The sequence below is a fragment of the Carassius carassius genome, chromosome 24, assembly GCF_963082965.1.
Source record: "Carassius carassius chromosome 24, fCarCar2.1, whole genome shotgun sequence".
NCBI lineage: Eukaryota > Metazoa > Chordata > Actinopteri > Cypriniformes > Cyprinidae > Carassius > Carassius carassius.
In genome coordinates this window covers 8,284,224-8,310,388 of record NC_081778.1, presented here as the reverse complement: position 1 = coordinate 8,310,388, position 26,165 = coordinate 8,284,224, and the positions used below count along the sequence as shown (strand labels likewise).

Sequence of the window (26,165 nt, the reverse complement as noted above, 5' to 3'; positions counted from 1 at the left end):
TAACATTTTTAGTTTTTCACTAACCACGCATAATTTTTTTTTTCTCAAAAATACAATCATGTACATACATGCATTTCACATATTATTATAGCCAAGTTTGTGCTGATTACAGTGAGATTAGACTTTACCCATTTAGATATTTATAAGAAACTGAAAAAAGCACAAATGTCAGGGCATGACAAAACTTCTCCAGGCCCCAAAAATACCTTTAGACTCCAAAGCCAAAATCATCACAATGAAAAGAACCAAAGACTTAAACTACTTGGACCTGTAAATCTCAACAGCACAAAGGAAACAAGTAACAACACAACAAATTTAGCACAACACAATGGAAACAAGCCACAACACAGTGTAAAAGTTACAACACAATGAAATCTCCACAGCACAATGAAATTAGCACAACACAACGGAAACAAGCCACCAGTCAAGTCAAGTCACCTTTATTTATATAGTGCTTTAAACAAAATACATTGCGTCATAAAACTGAACAACATTCATTAGGAAAACAGTGTGTCAATAATGCAAAATGATAGTTAAAGGCAGTTCATCATTGAATTCAGTGATGTCATCTCTGTTCAGTTTAAATTGTGTTAAATAGTGTTAAATAGCATTTATTTGCAATCAAGTCAACGATATCGCTGTAGATGAAACAGAGATGCTCACAAGTCTCTGAGCTAGAGTCCAAGTCAAGTCTCAAGTCTCTGAGCTAGAGTCCAAGTCAAGTCTCAAGTCTCTGAGCTAGAGTCCAAGTCAAGTCTCAAGTCTCTTTATTATATTAAGTCTCTGGTTATAACAAATGTTGCATCACGTACAGCGACCCATCCAAGCTTCTTAGAACACTGCATAGCTATATATAAGGAATTCAAAGCATGTAATATTTTATTATGACACCTCTATCTATTAGCATACAGTATCAGCTTTGATTTTGGTATATAATCAGTGTAAACAGGCTATTGCAACATGACAAAAACACCAAGAATGCTTTACTTTTAAGTCAATATCTGTATTTTGCATTGTAGCATGAACACACAGTACAGTACAGACCAAAAATTAAGAAAGACCAAATATGGTCAAACATCACATTGTAGCTAAATGCAAAACGCTATTGCAACGAACCAAACAAGTCAAGTCAAGTCACCTTTATTTATATAGCGCTTTAAACAAAATACATTTCGTCAAAGCAACTGAACAACATTCATTAGGAAAACAGTGTGTCAATAATGCAAAATGATAGTTAAAGGCAGTTCATCATTGAATTCAGTGATGTCATCTCTGTTCAGTTAAATTGTGTCTGTGCATTTATTTGCAATCAAGTCAACGATATCGCTGTAGATGAAGTGACCCCAACTAAGCAAGCCAGTGGCGACAGCGGCAAGGAACCGAAACTCCATCGGTGACAGACTGGAGAAAAAAACCTTGAGAGAAATCAGGCTCAGTTGGGGGGCCAGTTCTCCTCTGACCAGACGAAACCAGTAGTTCAATTCCAGGCTGCAGCAAAGTCAGATTGTCCAGAAGAATCATCTGTTTCCTGTGGTCTTGTCCTGGTGGTCATCTGAGACAAGGTCTTTACAGGGGATCTGTATCTGGGGCTCTAGTTGTCCTGGTCTCGGCTGTCTTTCAGGGCAGTAGAGGTCCTTTCTAGGTGCTGATCCACCATCTGGTCTGGATACGTACTGGATCCAGGTGACTGCAGTGACCCTCTGATCTGGATACAGACTGGATCTGGTGGCTACGGTGACCTCGGAATAAGAGAGAAACAGACAAATATTAGCGTAGATGCCATTCTTCTAATGATGTAGCAAGTACATAGAGTGTTATGGGAAGTGTTTCCGGTTCCGGTTTACCTAATTAATGCAGCCTAAAAATCCTTTAACGGATTTGGATATTAAAAGCATATTAGTATGTTATGTGTAAGCCAGGTTAAAGAGATGCGTCTTTAATCTAGATTTAAACTGCAAGAGTATGTCTGCCTCCTGAACAATGTTAGGTAGGTTATTCCAGAGTTTTGGTGCCAAATAGGAAAAGGATTCAAACAATGTGAAATATACGAAGAGTTCAGATGCAAAAGCCTCTAAGTGCAATCTGAAATTTTCTTCTAGAATGATAATTTTTATCAAGCTCGTATATTTAAGTTCAATAATTTCACTTAAATCACAATGCAAATTAATTGTCATTTAAGTGGAATTACTGAACTTAAATATACAAGCTTTATAAAAATTATTATTCTAGAAGAAAATTTCAGATTGCACTTAGAGGCTTTTGCATCTGAACTCTTCATACTATCCACAAAAATTAACACTACAGGGCGTGCAGAATTATTTATATTGTGTACTGGGAATAAAAAATGATCAGAAAATCAACGTGCCTAATAATTCTGCACGCACTGTACACTTCCTTATTATAGAGAATCCTCAATTATTTGTTATTTACTTAGTGGCTGGATAGCACAACATTCGAACGCTCAACATTTTTAGAGTGAATGTGAAGCAACTGACCAACTTATGGCCTTTAACTTGTTAAGAACAAAATGTTTAGAAATAATAAAATAAAATAAAAAATCCAAAGGATGAGATTAGACTGGTTAACCGGGCCACAAAAACATTCTAGGTGTCCTTCAGTGGCCTAAGAACTAGAAAAGTCTTAAGCAACAGAATGGTTACATTTAAAAAAGATCAAGCTTGACAGTGTCTTTGCACTAAGTCTGGCTCGGTGAGGGGGCATTATAAGGCCTTCATGACTAAATACCCTTTCCACCGGTGCACTTGTGGCAGGAACTGCAAGCAGTTTCATAGACACAAGATTAAGCCTTGGGAAGACCTTTGCATGCTTTTGCCATAAATCCATACAGTCAACTTCTTCTTCAGAGCACACCTGGATGTAGCGAATGACCTCATCTTTGCAGGATGTGTGATGGTCTGCATTTTTCTTGGTACTCTTCTTGCGATAGCCAGATGTAGCGCTTTTAACCCTTTCCTATATAGATAGATAATGGAGCGCTCTGAGTTCGTATGAATAAACTTTGGTTTATCAAATATTGTGAGCTAAGTGTTCTTATTTACTCACTTCAACTTGTTCTATGTAACTGTGTTTGTTACTTAGTCCCTTGGGTCCCTTAAACTTTAAATAAATTCAAACAATAATGAATTAAAATTTACCTTATGTTAATAAAGCAAGTGTTTTACCAACAAAAATAAATCTCAAGGTATATTTACATTCCCTTTTTAACTCAAATGATAATAAACTGAAAACACTCAAGTATACTGTAAATAACAATTTACTGGATAAAATGTAAAATGATCACGTTTCAGGATTTTTTCCAAATGTAAAATAAAATTATTTAAATAAGCAATAAGAATTTCACAAATTCACACAAATGAAAAAAACAATAAAGTCAATTACACATTTCACATTCACTCTTTTTGTAAATGGATATTTGTTCCCCTGTGTTGTTTTACTTCAAATTTGAGTCCTCAAACTCTTACTCAAGCTAAATAAACTCTTCAAACAAATACTAAGCCGGCAATATGAGCTCACACTTAACCTCAATCAATATGAAAGTTCGTTATTTTTACGTTGCAGGCCTGTTTGATGCTGGGGTACGTTGTGGTCAACAAATAAACAAAAGACCGCTTCACTCAACACTGAGCAACAAACAAAAAAAATAAAAATACCTTGAACCATCCAATCAGAAGAGCGTGTTTCACCTCACGACGTTAGATGTCCGTCAACTCCACGATCGCAGCGATTTCCTTAAGGCAAAAGGAATTCCGAGTACTCACGTTAACTCACAAGTCATCTGGAATCATCCTCATCTGAAACTGCCACGAATCCTCACGCTGACGACTCGCCAACTAAACACACAATCCATCCGAGCAAGATAGACACTGTTCAGTCTCTATAATTAGTCCATTCGCTGTATTAGTAAAATGGAGGCTGCAATTAACACAACCAGAAATATTTTGTGGAGAAATAATTCTTACCCGTCTCTGTAGTATAAGTTTCTGTTCTCATTTCGACAACAACTTAACTACATAAACTATCGTAACACATTTTATAGCATTAGTTACACTATCTTTTGTGAAACAATATCACACCAGATGATCGCACGCTCTTCTCCCTCGTGCTCTCCCAATTCTTTCTCGTTTAACTTTGCCCTCAATTCTTCCCGCCCCCTTCACCTTAATCTAGAGCATAGATTGGACACCCAACGTGGACAAGTGAATACAATTGGATAAACAATAGAAATATAAAAATACAAAAATAAAAATAATATCAACTTAACATAGAACTTATCCAAAACCATATACATTTCTAAAATGCACATAATATGTATATATATAAAAAAAACACTTTGTACATTATTACACTGGGTTACACCCTCCCCTTTCTAATTGTCTGAATGTCCTCATCAGACATTTAAATCAAAATTTTACGGTCTATACCTTGTTGTTCATTTAGTTATTTTAACTCTGACCTAGTTTAATAATGACCCCTCTATGGACAATTTCAATTGGGTGGTCACTACTTCTTCCTGGTTCGTCATAAGTGAGTCTTATAACAGGCTTCACAGGTCTCTTACTATGGGATCTCTGACTAGGAGGCATAAACGCTTTTGGTTTTGTACACTTCCTTTCAGAAATAGTCACAGTGTCTGATTCAACTTCTGAGTCTGACTCAGATTCAGCAACATTATCATTGTCAGTCCACTCTTTCTCAGCCTGATCACTTTCCTCATGACCAGTATCACCAGCTTCTTGCTCATTTGCATCGCTATCAGAAGATCTGTCCAAGGTCATCTTATTTTTCAGCAATTTGTGCACATACTTTTCACATTATGACTCTGAGGATTCTGTCATCTCAAATAAGTGAGTTTGGGTTTCTTTTTGCACTTTTTGGTATGTTTGGTTTGAGTTTGAATGTTTTCTTGTTTTTCCAGGTGATGCATTTCCTGGACTCTCCAGCATTCTCACAGACTGTCCAATGGGTAAGAGGTGATCTCGATGGATAGTTTTTACTCCTCCACCACGTTCAGGTTTCACCTTATACACTGGTAAGTTAGGCATTTTGTCAACTACCAGATATGGCAAAGAACTCCATCGACTCTGAAGCTTGTGTTTTCCTCTCAGTCCCAGATTCTTCAACAACACTCTATCACCAACATCCAGGACCTGAAATCTAACGCTGCTGTCATAGGCTCTTTTGTTCCGTTGATGCACTTTGTTTGAAGCTTCTGAGGCTAGTTGATAAGCTTCTTTTAGATCTTTTTTTAGCTTGGCGACATACTGAAAATATTGTCTTTCCTCTGTTCGATCAGCAGATGTTTGGAAACAAAGATCAACAGGGAGTCTTGCTTCCCTTCCAAACATTAAATAGTAGGGAGAGTACCCTGTAGCATCACATTTCGTGCTATTATAGGCATGAACCAGATATCCCACATGCTGACTCCACTAACGTTTTTTCTCATGTCCCAAGGTTCCCAACATCGAGAGCAAGGTCCGATTAAACCTCTCAGGCTGAGCGTCACCTTGAGGGTGGTATGGAGTGGTACGTGATTTTCAAATCCCCAACAGAAGCAAGAGCTCTTTGATTAAATGACTCTCAAAGTCTCGACCTTGGTCGGAATGAATCCTCCCAGGTAAGCCATAATGCACAAAATACTTGTCCACTAAGATCTTGGCTACAGTGCGAGCTGTCTGATTCCTTGAGGGAAACGCCTGGGCGTACCGTGTAAAATGATCTGTGACTACCAAGATGTTACTTATTCCTTTTGAGTCGGGCTCAAGTGAGAGGAAATCTATGCAGACCAGATCCATCGGTCCATTGCTGGTAATTTGGTGCAAAGGAGCTGCTTTACTGCATGGTGTCTTGCGAGAAATACACTCCCCACAATTCTTTATGTATTGTTCCACCTCGCAGGCCATTTTGGGCCAGTAGAATCTACTCCTGATGAGATCAATGGTTCTTTCTACACCCAAATGACCCATGTCATCATGCAACAACCTGCAAACATTCTCCCTGAATTCAGTAGGCAGGACAAATTGGGAAACTTCTTCTCCAGAGGGTGTTTTACTGCATCGGAAAAGCAAACCTTCTTTAATTAGAAGCCTATTCTTCTCACGTTTCATCAGCCACAACTCAGAATTCACCTTCACCTCAGTAGGCCACGTCCCTTGCTTCAAAGCTTAGATTACTTTCCTCAGGACAACATCATTCTTTTGGGCTCTTGTCAAATCAGCTATGGATTTCTGCTCCAAGAAGTCACATTCCAGTTAAACAGGGAGAGCATACACATCAGGAATACACTCAGGTGAGGCTGCTAGTTGCTCTACATACCTAGGTGATTTGCTGAGCTTTAAGTCAACATGAACTTCCTGGCATATGGCCCTTACATCGGTCTCAGAGATGCTTTGCCAACCATCTGATATTTTCTCGTCTGCCATATTACGGGACAGCAAATCTGCATTAGTATTGTTCTTGCCTGGTCTGTACAACACTTCAAAGTTGTAGGTAGATAGTGCAGCCAGCCAACGATGTCCAGTGGCACTGAGTTTAGCTGTCGTAAGAACGTACGTAAGTGGATTATTATCCGTACGTACGGTGAATCGAGCTCCATATAGGTAATCGTGGAATTTATCCACGACCGCCCATTTTAAGGCAAGAAATTCCAACTGGTGAATAGGATATTTCTGCTCTGAATTACTCAGTTTTCTACTAGCAAATGCCACAGGCTGTAGACCGGATGAATGCTCCTGATATAATACAGCACCTAGCCCTTTTAGACTGGCATCTACATGCAAAATGTAGGGTTTGTAGGGGTCTGCAAAAGCTAGGACTGGAGCATTAGTGAGACACTGAATAATCTGCTCAAAGGCATCGGAGCATGACTGGTTCCATCTGTCTCCGAAGGGCTCCGACTCTTTCAGGTAAGCCTTAGATCGATCTTTTTCCCAGTTTTTACCTCGTTGTGTAGGGGCATAACCTTTCGTAAGCTCAGTAAGAGGTCGGACAATTGCAGCGTAGTTGGCTATGAACCTACGGTAATATCCGCAGAAGCCAAGAAAAGATCTCAAGGACTTAAGGTCTGTTGGTTGCGGCCATGTACTGACTGCCTTGACCTTATCAGGGTTTGTTTTAACGCCTTCGGCAGATACTATATGTCCAACATACTTGACCTTGGTCTGGCAGAATTGGCATTTGTCCAATGACACTTTTAGTCCCACTTGTGCTAGTCTGTCCAGGACCTTCAGAAGTCTTTCTTCGTGCTCTTCCAATGACTTCCCAAAGACAATCAGGTCATCCAGGTATACAAGGACTTGAATCAGATTCAAATCCCCGACAGCTTTTTCCATTAAGCGTTGGAAAGTCGCGGGTGCACCAGTAATGCCCTGTGGCATACGCTCGAATTGATAGAATCCTAAGGGGCATATAAAAGCAGTTTTTTCCTTATCCTCTTCAGACATAGCTATTTGGTAATAGCCACTTCTGAGGTCAAGGACAGAAAACCATCTACTCCCTAATAAACAGTCTAATGCATCGTCAATGCGAGGAGTAGTATACTGGTCTGGCACTGTACGAGCATTATGTGTGATAGTCGATGCACATTCTTACACTTCCAGTTTTCTTTCGGGCGATAACAATAGGGGAGGCGTAGGGACTTCGTGATTCCTTGATGATGCCCGATTTCATAAGCTCTTGAATGTGTTTCCGAACATCATCGATATCTGCAGGAGCCAAACGCCTAGAGCGCTCACGAAAAGGCCTAGAATCGGATAGCCGAATATGGTGTACCACTCCTTTCGCCAAACCCACGTCCCACTCCTGTAGCGAAAACACTGAAGCTCTTTCTGACAATGCCTGCCTTAACCTCTGCTTCCATGTCTCAGGGATTTGGGGAATCTCCAAAGTTAATGAGGTTTGTATCAAACTCTCCTGTCTTTGGCGCGGATGTTACTGCTTCTGCAGAATACAAGTGACCAACTACTGTTCCTTCTGGAATCACTGTGTCCTTCAGGGATTCATTGTGCATCAGTACTGGGAAATGGTGGACATCCATTTCAGAATGTGGCACTACCATGGGCTGCAGTAACACTCCAACTGGCAGAGTGGCATCTGGAGAAGCCTCTACCAACAGAACCTCTTCTCCTAATGGTTCATTTAAATCTACATTACAGATTGCCACACAATCCCCTCCTGGGGACAAGGACAAGGGGCCAGGACCAAGCCACCTTACACTGCCCACTCCTTCGTCTTCACCAGAGATCTTAGCAGGGTCACATGACAATTCTTCGGAAACTGAATCCACATTTATACCCAATGTCTGTGCAATGTCCACTCCAGTACTTTCTCTACACAACTGAGCCAAACGCTTGAAAAGGTTAGCATTCGTACCCAAAATAACTGGTGTTTGATCTGGACTAGATGGTACCGGGCAGATTAAGGCCAAGACTGAAAGGGTTTCATGAATTCCTGTGATTTTGGCAGGGAACTCAACATCTACCATCACATAACCCAAGTAAGGGTAGCTGGACTCACTTAAACCCCAAATGGCCAAACCTGTGACAGGGTGAATTGGAACATCAGACAGATGCTGCTTGTACCACGCTTCGAAGATGATGGTTACTTGTGAACCACTGTCTAATAAGGAATCACATTCATGTCCATTCACCTTTAGCTGAACAACAGACATTGGACCAACCAAGCCTTCTGGAAGGTGCCTTTGTTTTTGTATGTCTACAGCACTCCTCTTTACTGAACAGTTGGTTGTACTGGATTTTGGCTCTGATGAAAGCAAGTCTCTACTTTTGGCTTTTTTCAGTGACTGGATTAATCTTCGAACAACTTTTGCTTGGTTTTCAGCATTTCTGCATTTTGCGGCGAAGTGTCCACTTTCTCCACAGCGGTAGCAGTAATATTCCTCTGAATCACTGTACGTTGTTGACTTATTTGTACCAGGAAAATTTATAGAAGTCTCCACAGGCAAGGAGGCCATAGAGGCAATGGGCTTTTTACTTTGAACTTTCTGCTGCAATCTTTTGACCTGTTTTTTCAGCGCAGTCACTTCAGGGTCTGGACAACTTTCAAAGGTTGTAGCTTTCATACTTGAACCAGCAGATGTCTCTTCTTTCACAGTTCCATGCGGGGTGGCTGCCATAGAAGCGAACATGGCTTTCACTTCCTTTAACTCAGTTTTTAAAGTCTGAATTTCTGTCTGCTTATTGTCTACCTCTGCTTTAGCCTGGATCTTATGCACAGTGGAGTTTAGCTTAGCCCTTGATGCCTCATATTCTTCCTCACTGCGAATCTCACTTAACAGCTCCAAAAAGGAGGGAGGATTTTCCTTCCTTTCCCGCAGTTTAAGATTAACTAACATAAGATCAGCAGCCACGGCTCCACGAAGTAACTGCTCCACTCTTACACGGTTTGCAGCGGCAACCGACAGACCACCTCGCTGTATGACTTTGGTCATTGCTTGTTCCAATCTTTTAAAAAAATCTGACAGTTTTTCACTTGGCTGTTGCTGCATCAACCGAAAAGTAATATACAGCTCTTCCCCTGATTCAGCAGAACCAAAGGCACTTTCAATGATCTCTAAACATTGTTCTGGCTTGAGATCAGCAGTGGTTACACGGGCAGCTTTTATTATTGACCAGGCTGGCCCTCGTAAACTCTCCATAATCCGACGTCTTTTTTCTTTGTCTGAGCAATCGCTTTCTTCAACCATAAGACGAGCTTGTTCTAGCCAATGTTCTAAAGGCTCTTCTCCGGCAGGAGTTGGCACAGTCCCAGAAAAAACACGGAGGCGGCGATAACTGCTGCTATCGCTAACTGGTTTTTCTATTTTAGACAGCAGATCCCCCACGGCACGAATAATGGACTCAGCCGAGCCATCATGTGCACCCAACAATTCCTGAATGTTGCTATCATCCACAGCGGTAGATGAATCTTTCTGCTCTGCCCTAGAGGTAGCACTTGGGGATACTGGACTTTGTGTCACCATGACAATCGGCCAGGCTACAAGTCCGCCTGTGGGAAGTATGTCAGGAGGGACTTTAGAAAGGTCTACAACTTCTTTGCATTCACATAAAACAGTCAAACTTTCCAGTTTACTGTTGTACATGCGTCCTCTCACACGCACTCGTCCCAGACATTTAACAGAGTGGAGGGTGTCTTCAATTTGAGAAATATCTACATCTTCAGGGACAATGACCATCAGCGCATGTGCCTCATTCAGCATTTCTCCTCGACACCATCCTTTAAGCTCATCCACCAGCCCAGGATATATAGAGTAGGCAGTCATGGTCACACTGTGCTAACTAGATGAACACAGAGACTTTTGTTTCTTCTTTTACAACACACAACTGTAATGGGACACGCAAGGATCCCAGCGGTGCCTCCAATTTATGTAGCGCTTTTAACACTTTCCTATATAGATAGATAATGGAGTGCTCTGAGTTCGTATGAATAAACTTTGGTTTATCAAATATTGTGAGCTAAGTGTTCTTATTTACTCACTTCAACTTGTTCTATGTAACTGTGTTTGTTACTTAGTCCCTTGGGTCCCTTAAACTTTAAATAAATTCAAACAATAATGAATTAAAATTTACCTTATGTTAATAAAGCAAGTGTTTTACCAACAAAAATAAATCTCAAGGTATATTTACATTCCCTTTTTAACTCAAATGATAATAAACTGAAAACACTCAAGTATACTGTAAATAACAATTTACTGGATAAAATGTAAAATGATCATGTTTCAGGATTTTTTCCAAATGTAAAATAAAATTATTTAAATAAGCAATAAGAATTTCACAAATTCACACAAATGAATAAAACAATAAAGTCAAGTACACATTTCACATTCACTCTTTTTGTAAATGGATATTTGTTCCCCTCTGTTGTTATACTTCAAATTTGAGTCCTCAAACTCTTACTCAAGCTAAATAAACTCTTCAAACAAATACTAAGCCGGCAATATGAGCTCACACTTAACCTCAATCAATATGAAAGTTCGTTATTTTTACGTTGCAGGCCTGTTTGATGCTGGGGTACGTTGTGGTCAACAAATAAACAAAAGACCGCTTCACTCAACACTGAGCAACAAACAAAAAAAATAAAAGTACCTTGAACCATCCAATCAGAAGAGCGTGTTTCACCTCACGATGTTAGATGTCCGTCAACTCCACGATCGCAGCGATTTCCTTAAGGCCAAAGGAATTCCGAGCACTCACGTTAACTCACAAGTCATCTGGAATCATCCACATCTGAAACTGCCACGAATCCTCACGCTGACGACTCGCCAACTAAACACACAATCCATCCGAGCAAGATAGACACTGTTCAGTCTCTATAATTAGTCCATTCGCTGTATTAGTAAAATGGAGGCTGGAATTAACACAACCAGAAATATTTTGTGGAGAAATAATTCTTACACGTCTCTGTAGTATAAGTTTCTGTTCTCATTTCGACAACAACTTAACTACATAAACTATCATAACACATTATAGCATTAGTTACACTATCTTTTGTGAAACAATATAACACCAGATGATCGCACGCTCTTCTCCCTCGTGCTCTCCCAATTCTTTCTCGTTTAACTTTGCCCTCAATTCTTCCCGCCCCCTTCACCTTAATCTAGAGCATAGATTGGACACCCAACGTGGACAAGTAAATACAATTGGATAAACAATAGAAATATAAAAATACAAAAATAAAAATAATATCAACTTAACATAAAACTTATCCAAAACCATATACATTTATAAAATGCACATAATATGTATATATATAAAAAAAAAAACACTTTGTACATTATTACACTGGGTTACAGAGAAAAGACGTGGAGTTTTAGCGGGTACTGGTGGCTCCTCCTCATCTTCTCCACTGCTGCCCTCAGGTTTGGTGACTTTCTGAGCCTCAACCAAGAGAAGGTCTAAAAATATTCCACAAAAATGATGGTTTGTTAAAATATTATTACGTTAATACACTAAATGCACAGTGGTGATGATTAAGTCATGAATCAATAAAAAGTAAGACAAGATTTTAATATGTTAGATGCATAATGTGATGATAATCTTTTAAATCTGTTAATGTGCATTCACCTACCTATCATCATCTCCTTCACCTCACTCTTGACTTCATCTGGTGTGAGGACATCTTGTTCTAGCCAAAAGAGGCAGAATGATAGGTCTAGTAGTGCAGACAACATGTAGACCATATCTCCAAATGGAAGCTCTACGGAGGGTTATGCTGTTTCATCCATTCTGACATTTGCAAACATCCCCTGGAAACGGCGTTGGAGTGACATCTGCAGTGCTTTCACTAAGCCAACCAGGTGATGAGATGCATTCAGCATATGGATGAGGTGGCCGTTGAGTGAGAGTACACAAGGTAGAGCCGCACTGACAGTCACCACCTTCTCTCCTTGTGTAAGGTCTGTTGCTTTGCAGAAATGGGGCTAAAATGTCCTTAAGCTCTTTGAGCTGACTCCATTCTCTGGCTGATAAGCACAGACCTTTATGTCCTTGGGCTTCCAGGAGAGAGTTTAGGCTTTGGGGATCCAGGTCAGTGACTGCCTCCACAAGGCGAGGAGTTGGGTTCCATCGTGTGGACACAGCTGAGGGGATGCTTTGGTTTGCTCCATACTCCGCCTCAAATGCTTCCTTCAGTCTACAAGTAGAATGGAGTAAACTGCAAAATTTTGTCACTTTTGCCATTGCACTGTTCAGAGTTTTTGTCTCCTTTAGTCCATCTCTTACAACAAGCTGCAATGAATGTGCAAAGCACTGCAGCCGCTGCTGCCGACAGCTGCTCTAGATGGATTCCACGTCATCCTGGTATTCCTCACTTACTTCCTCCCACATGCAGCTGTTTCCCAGCTCATCTTCATCATCATCTTCATTGTTAGTTTTAGAAGAAGGGAAACAAACTGTGAAGGCTTTCTTCATATTTGAGGCATTATCACAGATTATGTAATCCAATTTATGTTTTATATTAAAGTTGTCACATATCTCCTCAAATTTCTCACTTATTCTCTCTCCAGTGTGTGACCCAGTGAATCGTTCACAACTTAGGAGAACTGTCTGCAGTCTTCTTGGGCAGTCTTTCTCCTCCACTTCCATGAAGTGGGCTGTTACCCCTAAGAAGCCACACATGCTCCTGTCAGTCCAGATGTCCACTGTTGCAGACACTTTGTCAGTCTTTTGTATTTTACATTTTATCTTGGACTCTTTTTCTGCTACTAGCTCACTCAGACGTCTGGTTACGGTGCTTCGACTTACTGGGCAGTATCTCTCCTCTACCACTGACATAAAATTCCTGAAGCTAGGCTTGTCAATCAAAGATAGAGGTAGGTTGCATGAAATGATGAGGTCCTGTATTATGGATTCAGTAATGGCCTTCTGTCTGGGATGCCCCTGGCTGTATAGCTGCACACCTCTTGTCTGGCTTAAGAATGAATCAACGCTGCTCTGTCCCTGTGCACTGGCCCCTTTCTTTGCTTTGTTGAACTCATTAAACCTGAAGATGTCATCAATGAATATGAAAAGACAACAAGTAAGATGCTTATCTTATAGCTAACAATTTTATGTGCAACAAAGCCCATCCGAAACCACAAGGTTCTGAACTGAAAGAATGGTAGCCTACTCAGGGTATCAAGAAAATATTGCAAAATTTATAAGCAATAACTAACTTTTTTATACGATTAAATATTTTTTTCAAACTCAGACTCATTGGCCTTGGCTCATTTTTTGTTTAGAATATATATCTTCTCAATGCAACCCAGTCTCAGATAAAAACGTACCCTGACTACGTTGGTCCAAAGTGCAAAACGTAGAGGGGTTACAATAATGGCCCTTGAATTGTATGACTGTTACGGTTTTTTTTGCCTATTCTTTTCCTATTGTTTTGCGTCCAAGTCACGTGACTTTCAAGATTCCGACCGTGGGAACAAAAAACATGGCGGACATTTCTCTCATTTTTTTGTGAAAAAATCTATATTTTGAGTTAGTTTCTGCATAAAAATACGTTTTGATTACATTTCTAGCGGGAAATATATATTTTATTTTCATAATATTCACTCAGTGAATGTACATAATCACTCGCTTGTTCGTTGTTGCGAAGATTTTTCAGATCTCGCCAGAATAACGTGAAACTGCAACGTTTTGGTTGCTATGGACGCTGCTATCGCCTAGCATAACTGTGGCCCCAGATTCCACATACTCTTCCTTGCGATTTCGCTCTGTCTGACGGATCAAACCCCTGCCCACTATATGCGATTCGTCTTGAGGTTGATTTGCTGATCAACACATTAATCCGTGGCAGCGGGAGAAACTAATGTTGACAAAGTGACGAGTTACGATCAGTCCGCTGTTTTTAATTTTGCCATCTACCGGAACCTCCGTGCATTTAACTTCATGTGTGGTGCGATCTCATTGATGGGTGGGTGTTGACGCGTCAAGGCCCCACGAAGAAGAAGAAGAAGAAGAAGAAGAAAACGAGGGAAAATAAGCAGGAAAAGGTAAACAAGGAGGAAAAGGAAGCTTGGAAAAATAACTTGACCAAGTTGAAAATGAATAACCTTGACCCCGAAGATGCCATATTCCTGGTTGATGCGTTCCTGGATGAGTTCAAGGTAAATAACATTATCTCAGTTTTGGAAAAAGCATACGAATTACATGCTAATTACAAGGTCTAAGACCATAATAGGCTCTGAGGTATAGCAGGGAAGAAGTATCAAGGTGCAAAACTGCAACACTCCAAACAAAGTGCAACTATACAGTACCAGGTTCAATGTCTTTATTCAAATGCAAGCTATAGTTCTGAGCTGAGCTGAGCTGAGTTCACACGTTAGAGCCAGTGAGAGTTTAATTCAATATTCTGTCAAAACGTTTAACTTTCTTTTCTATTTTTCAATGTAGAACGGGTTTTCTAGACAGGGACACAACCATTAGACTGAATTTTTACAATGTAATATTATAACATTGGTTTTATAATGAGATGTTTATAGGTGGTGATAACCTTGGTGGGTGGTGGTTTATTCTGTGGCTTAATTGTTTATTTAGGTGGATCAGCATGGACAAACTAAAGGAGGGTCAAAACAATCCAAAAATCTGTGTGTTTGGGCTGATGAGGACAAAGATGGTCAACCTCTGCCAAAAAGATGTAGAGCTGGAGAGAAACGAAAGCGAGATTCAGCTACTGGTTGGTTTTTTGTTTGTTTTTTCATCATTAGTTGCATTCATTATCCATTGAGCAAGTTCTAAATTGATATTTATATTTTTGCAGTTTCTTCAGCAAGCGTTAAAAGCGTGTCCTGTGCTCCGTCTACCAGCACAACTGAAGACACTGTGATCATCGAACATTTTGGTTTTTTTCCCTTAATACTTGTTTCCTCATTTGTTATGTGGTAATTGCCCAGATTTAACATTGCCTTCTTCCCTTTTCATTTTCAGACTCTCTCATTCAAGATGTCCGAGACCTCTTGGGAAGTGGTGTTGAACAACCTTTCCCCTCAGACTGGAGGAACAGGCAAACTACCTCTCTGGAGAATTGGACAGTAATGAGGCCCTTCATGGTGAACAATATGTTGTCATCTGAGAAGCAAAAGGAGGGGGTTTGCCATCACTGTGGACACAATGCTGCAGTAGTGATGTGTAGGGACTGTTTACCGCGATCACTCTACTGCTCAGCCTGTGACCTTTCCACACATGAGGCCCTGGTGCTTCATAACAGAGCATCCATGGTGGAGGGGTTCTTCAGACACCTGCCGCCATCCACTTTTGTTCAGCAGCACGAGGGAGGGAAATTCTCCTATCATGAAAAAGGTAGTTTTTTAAGTCTCAGGTCATATAGGCTGTTTTACATTTTACACAAATCCTGGTTTACTCCAACAAACATGCTGGATGAAGTTGTGTTTGATAGAAACAACACCCTCTCTGTTGAGTTTTTGGTTTCATTTACTCTAATATGTAAACTAATTCTGCTTTGTAGATTGCATGTTACCAATCGTTCCTCCCTGCTGCGACTGCTCCACTGGGCAAACAAGCTTTTCCAAGGGAAAGCCAGTTATTTTAATTGGAATGAATGGTAACATTTTTTTTATTATTATTTCTTCATATTGTGTTTTTTGTTTCTTGTGAACAAGAGATAATTGTTTTTGTCTGAAATTTCAGGAAGATACAACCTCTTCCTTCCATCAGTAAACTGCTCCTGTGGAAAAACCTTGCCGGTGACCATAAGTTATCTGGTTGAAAGTGGTTACTGGCCAGCAACTGTCAATTTTGAGACCTTGTACTTGGTGGACTTGTTCACCACGTATGAGGATCTAAAAATCACTGCCCCAGGGATGTCGAGACAAGCTTTTGTCAGCATGCTCGAGTGTCGTACCAAACTCTTCGGGCGAGTGAGTGGACTCATCATTTAGTTATCTTGTTTGGCTCACATTTTAAATAACAGATTCATTGTTAGGACTTGTTGTTACAATCCCAAAAGTTTCAGCACATATTTCTTGACAGAGCCCTTTCTTCGTCATGACCACAGTCTAAAGCCAACCTTCGAAACAGTTACTTACTGTTTTGTTTTTTCACATTTGCTCTAAGAGTGGTAAGATTTGTGGGGACACAATGCAGAGGGCCTTCCTCGAATGGGCCTATGCCAAATTTGAGGTTGACAAGCTGTCTCAGGTCCAGCATTTTCAGTGCCCTGCATGCACACCCTCCATGTTGGCAGTTGCAGTGGATGGGAACCGCAAATTATATCGTTTCAAAAGCCAACCAGGGTGTGTAACATTCATGTACAATGAAATGCTAGTGAGCCACAAATTACTTTTATACAGTAAATTTAACCCACATCTATATATTTCTTTCAAGACCTGATGGGTTTTTTGATGGAGTTTTTTTGGCCAATGATGCTGAGGTGTCCTCCTTTGTTGATTACATCCATGGAACAACTGGACATGTAAGCTAAATTTATATTTCTTCATGTGTAACACCACAATTTAAATTTTTATGAATGCTTGCCAGTTTTTTCCCCAAAATGTAAACATTATTTGGTTTGCATCAAATGCCATAATACCATGATTTACAGCTTATTTTGTAAAATGTAACTGTGTAAATGTCTGTATTTGCCCTCATCTGTTTAAGAATCCAGGGAAAGGGAGATGTGGTGCGGGTCAGTGGACCGCAGCACGAGAGTCTGCCAACAAGTCTGGAAGCAAACTAGACGAGGAAGGTGTTGAAGTTGCTGTCTGCCGTCATGGGGTTTTGCTGAAGGGACTGAATATGTTCCGTGGAGAAATATTTGCATACCCATTATACAGAATGATAAATTGAAAACTTTATTGATTCCAAATTCACGTCACTGCAGCAGAAATCAACTTGGAGGTATATGAAACAATGGAGTACTGGTAATTGTTGCATAGACTCTGTAGTAGGGCCGTGCGATATGGACTAAAAGTCATATATCGATATTTTTTCCGTGGCCGGATAATTTCATATGTCTTTTATTAATGGTCCGTGGTAAATCACACTCCCACCACTCACTCATACTACAAATCCCAAAATGCACTGCAATAGCTGACACACAGGTCATTTAAATGGCTCAAGGGCAGAAATGTATAGTCACTTAAACACCAAATAAACTTAACAATATCTCGTGCTGTATCGCGTTTGAAAATATGAAACACACATGAAGTGTTGATATCTGACACTAGCCTACTGATAATGCTGAAATAGTCCAAATTACAAACATTTGTAATGTAACACTTAAATAAGGCAGTTCCTTTGTCTCTTTGGTTATTAAATGTTGATTGTTTTATATTCTAGTTTTAAGATGCCACGAGGGTCAACAATAACAACCTGTGTGGTCTGCAAAGCAGCTATTGGTGTGGCCACCAAGACCTGCAAATATTGCCAGTCTGTACAGCCAAGAAAGCAAAGACTGGCAAAAAAACTTAAGAAATTTGAGGACAGAATGGAGACGTGGTTAAAAAACCAAAACAAAAACCAAACCACCTCTCATGTTATTGATGAGGCATCTGTCTTGGTATGTGTTTAACGTCTGTACTGTAGCCCACAATGTTTAAGACATTTATAATTGCTTATATTTCTGTATGTATATATATATACATATATATTATATTATATTATATTATATTATATTATATTATAGTATATTATATTATATTATATTATATTATATTATATTATATTATATTATATATCTCTATATATATATATATAGATCTTTATTTTCAGGTCGAAAAGTTAAACACATTGGGGTACAAGGCCATAGTCTTCATTGGAAAGAAAACAAAGAAGCAGAAAACCTGGTCCGCACAAGTCCTTCAGCCAAAATGGCAGCTATCAGACCAGTCTGAAAAATGCCTTGACAGGATGAAGGCTCTTTATGAACTGTTAATTAATGGTAAGTGTGTGCGATTATTTAAAATCTTACTCCACAGTCAACATAAAAATAAATGTGACAGCAATTACAGTTGGGGATTTTCTTGGTACCGCTGTCACAGGCCAAACCACAGTGGGCCAAAAATAGCTATTCATCTGTTGCTTCATCAAATTTGGTCTTTGCTTTATCCAATAGGTGTTTCTTTTAGAGCTGCGACAATTAATTGATATTTGAGATTATTAATCAATTATACAATTAATCACCAACAATTTTGATAATTGTTTAATAAAAAAATTCTCTGCTTTCAGAGTCTTACATATGAATATATAGGGGAAGTCGTGGCCTAATGGTTAGAGAGTCGGACTCGCAATCGAAAGGTTGTGAGTTTGAGTCTCGGGCCGGCAGGAATTGTAGGTGGGGGGAGTGCATGTACAGTGCTGTCTCCACCCTCAATACCACGATTTAGATGCCCTTGAGCAAGGCATTGAACCCCCAACTGCTCCCTGGGTGCTGCAGCATAAATGGCTGCCCACTGCTCCGGGTGTGTGTTCACAGTGTGTGTGTGTGTTCACTGCGGTGTGTGTGCACTTTGGATGGGTTAAATGCAGAGCACGGATTCTGAGTATGGGTCACCATACTTGGCTGAATGTCACTTCACTTTCATATATATATGGGGCCGATGCCGATATTAACTCGAAAAGAGCCGATTTATAAGCCGATATTTTGATTTTAAAAATAATCTGGATATTAGACCCATTTCCTATAAACTGCACTTACACAACATTCAATAGCAAAATATCTGCCTGTTCTATGTATGTGGGCTGTATAAACCATTTTCCAGAATGGACTATGTTAAAAAAAAGCCTTAGATTACAGTCTCAATGATTAAACAATTGCACATCAAAAGTATATATTTTTTAATGATCAAAAAACAGTCTGGTTTTAAACATTTAACACTTTTACTTTCTTCCAGTTGAAGCTGGTTTTAACAGTCTGTGTGTGTACTGTAAATAAATTATAATACTAAAGTTAAAGTATTTGCAGAAGTAGTCCCACACTTTGCTGCTACAGCATTCACCTTTTTCAGCCATCTGTAGGCAGAAAGAGAGACAGAGAAAGAATAAGCATGTGTATTAATAATATCACCATGTATCATTACTCATGCCATCATTAGAATTATAATAATAATAAACTGGGATCTCCTACATAGGCAAAAATGAGAAATATATATATTTTTTTTATTTGTCAAGTAATAGGTATTACCTACTTATATTTAACAATATTATTTCAACATTTTCCTGTTATGTCTGTAAAGCTGCTTTGAAACAATATGTAAAAAAAAAAAAAAAAAAAAAAAAAAGCGCTTGTTCAGCTCACATTTATTTACATGTCCCCTCTGGTTTAATCATTTCTGACGCACCTCTTGTAGTTACTGTAACTACACTATATTTGCTCTCACAGAACATCGTCTTGCCTACTATTACCGGAAGATTACGGAATCAATTCGAAGTTGAATGGTTAACGTTAGTGTCATGAACACACCGCTGTCAATTTTGAGAAGAACCACCTTCAAACAAGTTAATAGCAAGCATTTAAGGGGCCTGCTAAAAAGGAAGCTATTAGCGTTAGAGTAACGTAACCAGCCTGAATTCACCAAATTGTTCTCTGGACCTGAGGGTAGCCTCTTCTTCCTTGCTTCTCTCTTAATTCTCATCAGCAGGACTAGCGCTATCGCTCGCTTCTTACAACGGGACAGATACATGTTTGCTGCTGACCGAAAGGTGGAGGAACAGACTATGAAAGAGCTCCCGCTAAACGTTTTTAAAACCCCGCCTACGCATAGCGCAGCGCAAATCGCGTTGTATCTGAAGGGCAACGCTGAACCCAGCGGCAAGCGCCGTGCATACCGCGTCCTGTGTGAAAGGCTAATCTAATATAGCAATGCATTAGCGGCTGTAAGTGTGATATATCGGTCGGGCTCTAATACCGTAAAACTTCAAATAATAGCCCGGGCTTCTATTTACCCAAATCGCCGAACTGCACCGGCTTGTATTTGAGACAGGCGTCTATAAGAGACAGGCCTTTAATTTAGTGTTGAGATGTTCAAGCATGACAGTAGGAGGTTACAACATTATATTACGTTTTATTTAGAATTAATTTGGAATGTGTTTAACAAATAATTTAATGTAAGAAATGTCTTTGGCTATTGGCAGCATAAAAAAAAAAAAAAAACATAAAAAACGAAACGATGTCACCGCAATGGGCAGAACAATACAAGTTACCCCTAAACAAATGTGTTTAACAAATAATTTAGTGAAAGAAATGTCTAAGATTATTGGCAGCATAAAAAACGAAACGATGTGACAGCAATGGGCAGAACAATAGAAGTTACCGCTAAAATCCATCGAGCATATGAACTTGTTTCCCGAAACATATCAACAAGAAAGAATGAAGGCTACCCTGTAAAACAACTGCAATCATGTGAAAGAAAATTACTCTATTCATCACTATCATCATCCCCGCGATCCTCAATTACAAGTTCATTGGCGAATTCCTCCTCCACGTCGCTCTCCTCCACTTCTCTCTCTCCAGCCTCCGCTAACTCTGCCTGCCTTGCTTGCACTAACAGCTCTCGCCCAGATGCGCACGGCTCTCCCTCTTTGAAACAATGGGTAAGGTGATCCTCACTTCCATCAGAAGCTACTGTCAGGCCACATACCTAAGGATAACATCCCGAAGTCGATGAAATATATTATCTCCTCTTTCTCCCTCGCACACACACACGCGCACGCGCGCGCAAGCATACCTTAAAGGAATTTTTCAGCCGCTCCGTATCCAGCTTTTCCCACGCTTGAAACAGACCAGGCCTCTATTTGAGACCGGCCTTTATTTACCCAAACCTGTCGTCACACCAGGCGTTTAAAAGAGACAGGCGTCTATTTGGGACTCGGCTATTATTTGAAGTTTTACGGTATATATATATATATATATATATATATATATATATATATATATATATATATATATATATATATATATATATTTTTTTTTTTTTTTTCCTGATGGTTTATGGACCAAACAACTAATCGATCCATTGAAAAAAAATAGCCGACAGATTATAAAAATAACAGTTGTTTGCAGACCTAGTTTCTTTTACTATTCAGTGAGCCACATAGCTCACTGATTGTCTGCCATACATATCAAAAGAGTCAACAGCAAGAGGCATTGCTCAATTCAACTTCAAAAAACTATAAACACATATCTCCACTTCACATGAGATAATGAGATCCTACAATTTGCACCAGAGTACAAAATCAGCCTCGCCTCAGTTCTACAGAGAGCATAGAGTCCATAGGGCAGCATTTATAGACAGAAGAATACAAAAGACAAATGTACTGGATGTTTCCTTATGGAGCACAGTCCCTGCTAGAAAAAAGGGGACATTTGTTCTTATTACAGGAGGTGAATAATTTCCTCTTTTTGTACCATTTAGGTTGTACTATCCAGCAGCCCCCCACCGGTCCTCCCATCCAGTCCACCACCAGTCCTCCTCCTCCTCCCATCCAGTCCACCATCCAGCCCATCACCAGTCCTCCTCCCATCCAGCCCATCACCTGTCTTCCTCCCATCCAGCCCATCACCAGTCCTCCTCCCATCCAACCCATCACCAGTCCTCCTCCCATCCAGCCCATCACCAGTCCTCCTCCCATCCAGTCCACCATCCAGCCCATCACCAGTCCTCCTCCTATTCAGTCCATCACCAGTCCTCCTCCCATCCAGTCCACCATCCAGTCCATCACCAGTCCTCCTCCCATCCAGCCCATCACCAGTCCTCCTCCCATCCAGTCCATCACCTGTCCTCCTCCCATCCAGTCCACCATCCAGTTCATCACCAGTCCTCCTCCCATCCAGTCCACCATCCAACTCACCACCAGTCCTCCCATCCTACCCATCACTGAACCACCTCAGCAGAAACGCAGTAAAAAATTTGTTTTCATATGTTGTTTAATCACGGTATACATGATAACCATGTTAAACATTTAATCTATCTCTCCTTCTTAAACTGAAATAATACTCTAAATAAGGAAATGTATTTAAATTTGAAAAAAAAAAATACAAGTGACTGATTAGTGTGAGGTGACTTCTGAGGTGTTATACCAGTAACTACTGTAATATGTAGGTCTGGATAACTTGCCTTTCAAATATTACTAAAGGGAAATATAACATTTTTAAAATTCTGACAGGATGATTGACAGATGCTGAAGCAAAAACAAACTTTTGGCAAGTGAATTACTGAGGTGGTATCTGCCACAATGTGCCACTAGAACAGCTTCAATCTATATAGGAACTGATGATGATGGAGAGCACTGTTGCACATCCAAAGTCTGCTGTAGGTGTTTGGTGCCTCATTTTTAGCTGTATAGAATTCACTTCAGTCTACTGTGTATATGGACAAGCTCAGTATGTGCACACACACACATCAAAATACATGGCTGTAACAATTCCCATCCTGTGCTGGTTTGTTCTAGGTGGTTGTTATAGCGAATACAACCACGACAGGCTGATCGGGACTTGAATCAGCCTGAAGGGGTTGTATTCACTATAACAACTGCCTCTCTATACATTATCCCACTTATTACAAGGCTACCTACCAAATAAATCAATAATTTTACACAAAATATTGATTTAAAAAGGAGTTTATTGATTTTAAAATGATTGTATTGCTTCCGTTAAAGAACACCGTGTCCATGGGAACGCTCTGTTTTTCATGGCAGCGGTGTGTTATACTTAGCAGTGGTCTGTTATCAAGAAATAACAGACCGCATTCTACATTAGAATTTAACCAAGCCATGTAATAATAAATGATAATCAACTCAAAATATGGTGTAACTTAGCAAGCTTTCATATTCTGTGGGGAGCGTGGATTCCTGTCATCGTAATCAGTTTCTTATTTCTCAGTTTGTTTATATGTGTTTATACACTTATAAAATAGGCCCCTGATGATCATAAAAACCCCTATTCCAGTGAAGTTCCTATGTTCAATGAATATACAATGAAGACAATATATTTAATGTTCAAACTGAAAAGCTTTATTGTTTGTTTGCAAAGATTCACTCATTTTGAATGTCATGGGGCATGGGTATGCCATGGACACTAACACACCCCCATGGCTTTTGAACTTAGCGCTGATAACAATCTGGGTGGTCCTTTTCCTCTTTATCCCGAGGAACACGACTTCCATGATTTCCAAAATCTATTTCAAATATGGACAGCACTCGTAGCACTTGTAGTGGCGACAAACTGTGTTAACTGACAATTGTTTTCCAAGGTGTTCCTAAGCCCACGTTAATATCCTTTACAGTAGTGATTCTCACTGTCACATAGCATCCCCAGAAGGCACAGTCATTCACAACCAAGGATGACTTGCTTGTGAATGAATTCCGCGGATGCCCCTTTTATGCCTAATCATGACACTCACGTATTTGCAATGAAACCTGTTCACCTGTGGAATGTTCCAAACATTCCCAGTCTTGATCCTGTCCCAGGTTTTTAGGAGTATGTTGCAGGCCTCAAATTCAAAATGAGTTAATATTTGCTAAAAACAATACAGTTTTTCAGTTTGTCTTTGTAGAGTATTCAATTTAATATAGGTTGAAAATGATGTGCAAATCGTTGTATTATGTTTTTATTTTCGTTTTATAGTTGACCCAGCTTCATTGAAATTGGGGTTTGTAAAACTCATTGAATCAGATTGACAAAATCTTCATACTTAGTAAATCATTCTGTGAGACACTGTGCTCTGTAAATTGAAGTCTGGAAAACACATCTCCCATCAATATTGAGGTTATAGGATAAAGGTAATATGTGTAGGAGGAACTACATTCATTGTTTTTCCCCTCATCTTCCAGGCTTTTCCTTCAATTGGTCACCTGTGTGTACATCTTGTAGTCTATAACCCTTGGTAGAGCGAAGAAGTGACCGTACAGCATATGGTTAAACAATTTCCATGCATTTCAATGAGTGCCCTGCAAAAGATTACAATATATATCTTTCCAATTGTAATGTGATATTATATATTTGTTATTGGAATAAAGGTATTTAGACCAGTATTCATTGTAATAACAGCTCTTCACAGATACATTTCCTTAATCTCAACAGATATGTCTGCAAACAATAAAAAGAAGCAGAAGAATTCTGCAGCCTCAGACATGTCTACAAGGAAGAAACTGAGGGGGGAAAAAATCACCCAAAGGTTATTAAGCTTTCCTAGATTTACATTTCACCATTTCAAATCAGACTTCAAATAAAGTGATTATTTTGCCTTAGCCAGATATACGTAAGTCATAAATATATCATGTGTTGCCTGTCAAAATCATTTTTTAATTCATTGATGAAGATGTATGAGGTCAAACTCATGTACTTTTTTTTGCTCTTTTAGAATGTAACCATGGGATCTTAGAAGGGGAACCTTACTAACCAGTGAAGAGGGTGATCCACTGCAAAATGCAGAAGGTTAGCTTTACAATAATTAAAAGTCTTAGATGTACTCAGTGGAATTGCAGCACCCCAACTGGAAACCCCTTAACCCCCTAACTTTGATGTTTTTTCAGGGGATCCAAATGAAGTTGGTGGAATGGGAGCCCTGTTCACTCTGGTATGTACAATTTATCATAATTTTGATTGGAATAGCCTAATTCTTAGTACTTCAAACCTTAAAGTAATAGCCTTGGCTTGTATTTGTGGGTGGCTGTGGCTCAGTGTGTCGAAGTGTCCTTGGGCACTCTTCGAGAGAGTTTCACATCTAATGCTGGCTATTTCACATGCAAGCATGTCAGCCAATGAAATAATCCATGCCATGGGACCTTTAAGGCAGATAAACCTGACTGCCATAATTGAGAGACATATGTTGGACATAAGAACCAATTTATTCAGAGCAAAAGGGGAGGTCTTTCATGACCAAATTTTCAAGACTAATATTGTGCAGCAAATTGCAGAGGTCTTTTACAATGGATACCTTCAGAGCAGAGGTATATGATTTCAAATAAACGGCTACACCGTAGGTAATGCATATTCAAACCTTAACCAAAATATTACCATAGGCAGGTAATTTACTGTTATCAGATTACTGTAAGTTTATAAACCTACTGAATGAAGGGGTGGCTTGCTGTTCCTCATTGCCCTTAACCTTGTCATGTTTGTTTTGAATTTAATTCATGGCTGATGTAAAGACCTAAATTAATAACAATCTCTTTTTATTACAGTGGGAAAACTTGGCCGCCACAGTGGGTGACGGAGGAGAACACCACAAATTAAGGAAATGTTCAATCCCATTGTTTTGTTCCATAAGCTATGTGTATGTTGTTTACAGTATATTAAAAAAAAATTCAAAAGCCTGAAAGACTCCTACTATGTAGCAAACCAGAGAACACATGCTGTGTTTACAAAAGCTTGACAGATCATCTCTCTCTTTCACACATAGATGATAGATAGATAGATATTGCATACTTCAAATAATATAGATACAATTAATTCACCTCCATGCAGAGAAAAACTTGATAATACACCAGAAATAAGTTATTACCACTGATCTATAATATATATAATATAGATCAGTTGTTATTACTAAGACCAGACACGTGGTGGCAGCACTGAATATGTCATAAGAAACATCATCACATCAGTGGAACACTGCCTGGATATTTATTGAAATATCATGCTCGATATTGAGTAATACCACAAATAACACGCCAGTCCATATTCTTGGA

The 26,165-nt window shown here is 39.5% G+C and overlaps 2 protein-coding genes and 3 long non-coding RNA genes across 5 annotated transcripts; 2 read left to right on the top strand and 3 right to left on the bottom strand.

The window, feature by feature from the left end:
• Window positions 1-3,256: 3,256 nt before the first annotated feature.
• LOC132102760 (uncharacterized) lies at window positions 3,257-4,820 on the bottom strand. The gene is made up of 2 exons (XR_009423280.1): window positions 3,981-4,820; window positions 3,257-3,851 (listed from the first exon to the last, which is right to left on the bottom strand). It is a non-coding gene; the product is annotated as an uncharacterized LOC132102760 (long non-coding RNA).
• An 11-nt stretch (window positions 4,821-4,831) lies between these two features.
• LOC132102758 (paraneoplastic antigen Ma1 homolog) lies at window positions 4,832-10,567 on the bottom strand. Its single transcript, XM_059507398.1, has 2 exons — window positions 9,038-10,567; window positions 4,832-5,168 (listed from the first exon to the last, which is right to left on the bottom strand). The coding sequence occupies exons 1-2, from the start codon at window positions 10,295-10,297 to the stop codon at window positions 4,833-4,835; spliced, it is 1,596 nt and encodes a 531-aa protein (XP_059363381.1). The 5' UTR covers window positions 10,298-10,567; the 3' UTR covers window position 4,832.
• A 138-nt stretch (window positions 10,568-10,705) lies between these two features.
• On the bottom strand, window positions 10,706-11,766 carry LOC132102759 (uncharacterized). Its single transcript, XR_009423279.1, has 2 exons — window positions 11,430-11,766; window positions 10,706-11,300 (listed from the first exon to the last, which is right to left on the bottom strand). It is a non-coding gene; the product is annotated as an uncharacterized LOC132102759 (long non-coding RNA).
• A 2,684-nt stretch (window positions 11,767-14,450) lies between these two features.
• LOC132103791 (uncharacterized) lies at window positions 14,451-17,327 on the top strand. The gene is made up of 9 exons (XM_059508880.1): window positions 14,451-14,629; window positions 15,060-15,198; window positions 15,283-15,363; window positions 15,450-15,821; window positions 15,988-16,083; window positions 16,170-16,399; window positions 16,596-16,774; window positions 16,866-16,953; window positions 17,139-17,327. Exons 1-9 carry the CDS (start codon window positions 14,567-14,569, stop codon window positions 17,325-17,327), a joined length of 1,437 nt encoding a protein of 478 aa, XP_059364863.1. The 5' UTR covers window positions 14,451-14,566.
• A 4,872-nt stretch (window positions 17,328-22,199) lies between these two features.
• LOC132103564 (uncharacterized) lies at window positions 22,200-25,781 on the top strand. Its single transcript, XR_009423403.1, has 5 exons — window positions 22,200-22,378; window positions 24,559-24,652; window positions 24,839-24,912; window positions 25,011-25,054; window positions 25,662-25,781. It is a non-coding gene; the product is annotated as an uncharacterized LOC132103564 (long non-coding RNA).
• The last annotated feature ends 384 nt before the right edge of the window (window positions 25,782-26,165 follow it).

Coding starts and splice junctions, on each gene's coding strand:
- LOC132103791 (XM_059508880.1), top strand. CDS start 14,567: ATGAATAACCTTGACCCCGAAGATGCCATATTCCTGGTTGATGCGTTC. Junction 15,364..15,449: donor TGTGATCATCGAACATTTTG/GTTTTTTTCCCT, acceptor TTTCATTTTCAG/ACTCTCTCATTCAAGATGTC. Junction 16,084..16,169: donor TATTTTAATTGGAATGAATG/GTAACATTTTTT, acceptor CTGAAATTTCAG/GAAGATACAACCTCTTCCTT.
- LOC132102758 (XM_059507398.1), bottom strand. CDS start 10,297: ATGACTGCCTACTCTATATATCCTGGGCTGGTGGATGAGCTTAAAGGA. Junction 5,169..9,037: donor TGACTGCGCTGAAAAAACAG/GTCAAAAGATTG, acceptor GTTAGATTTCAG/GTCCTGGATGTTGGTGATAG.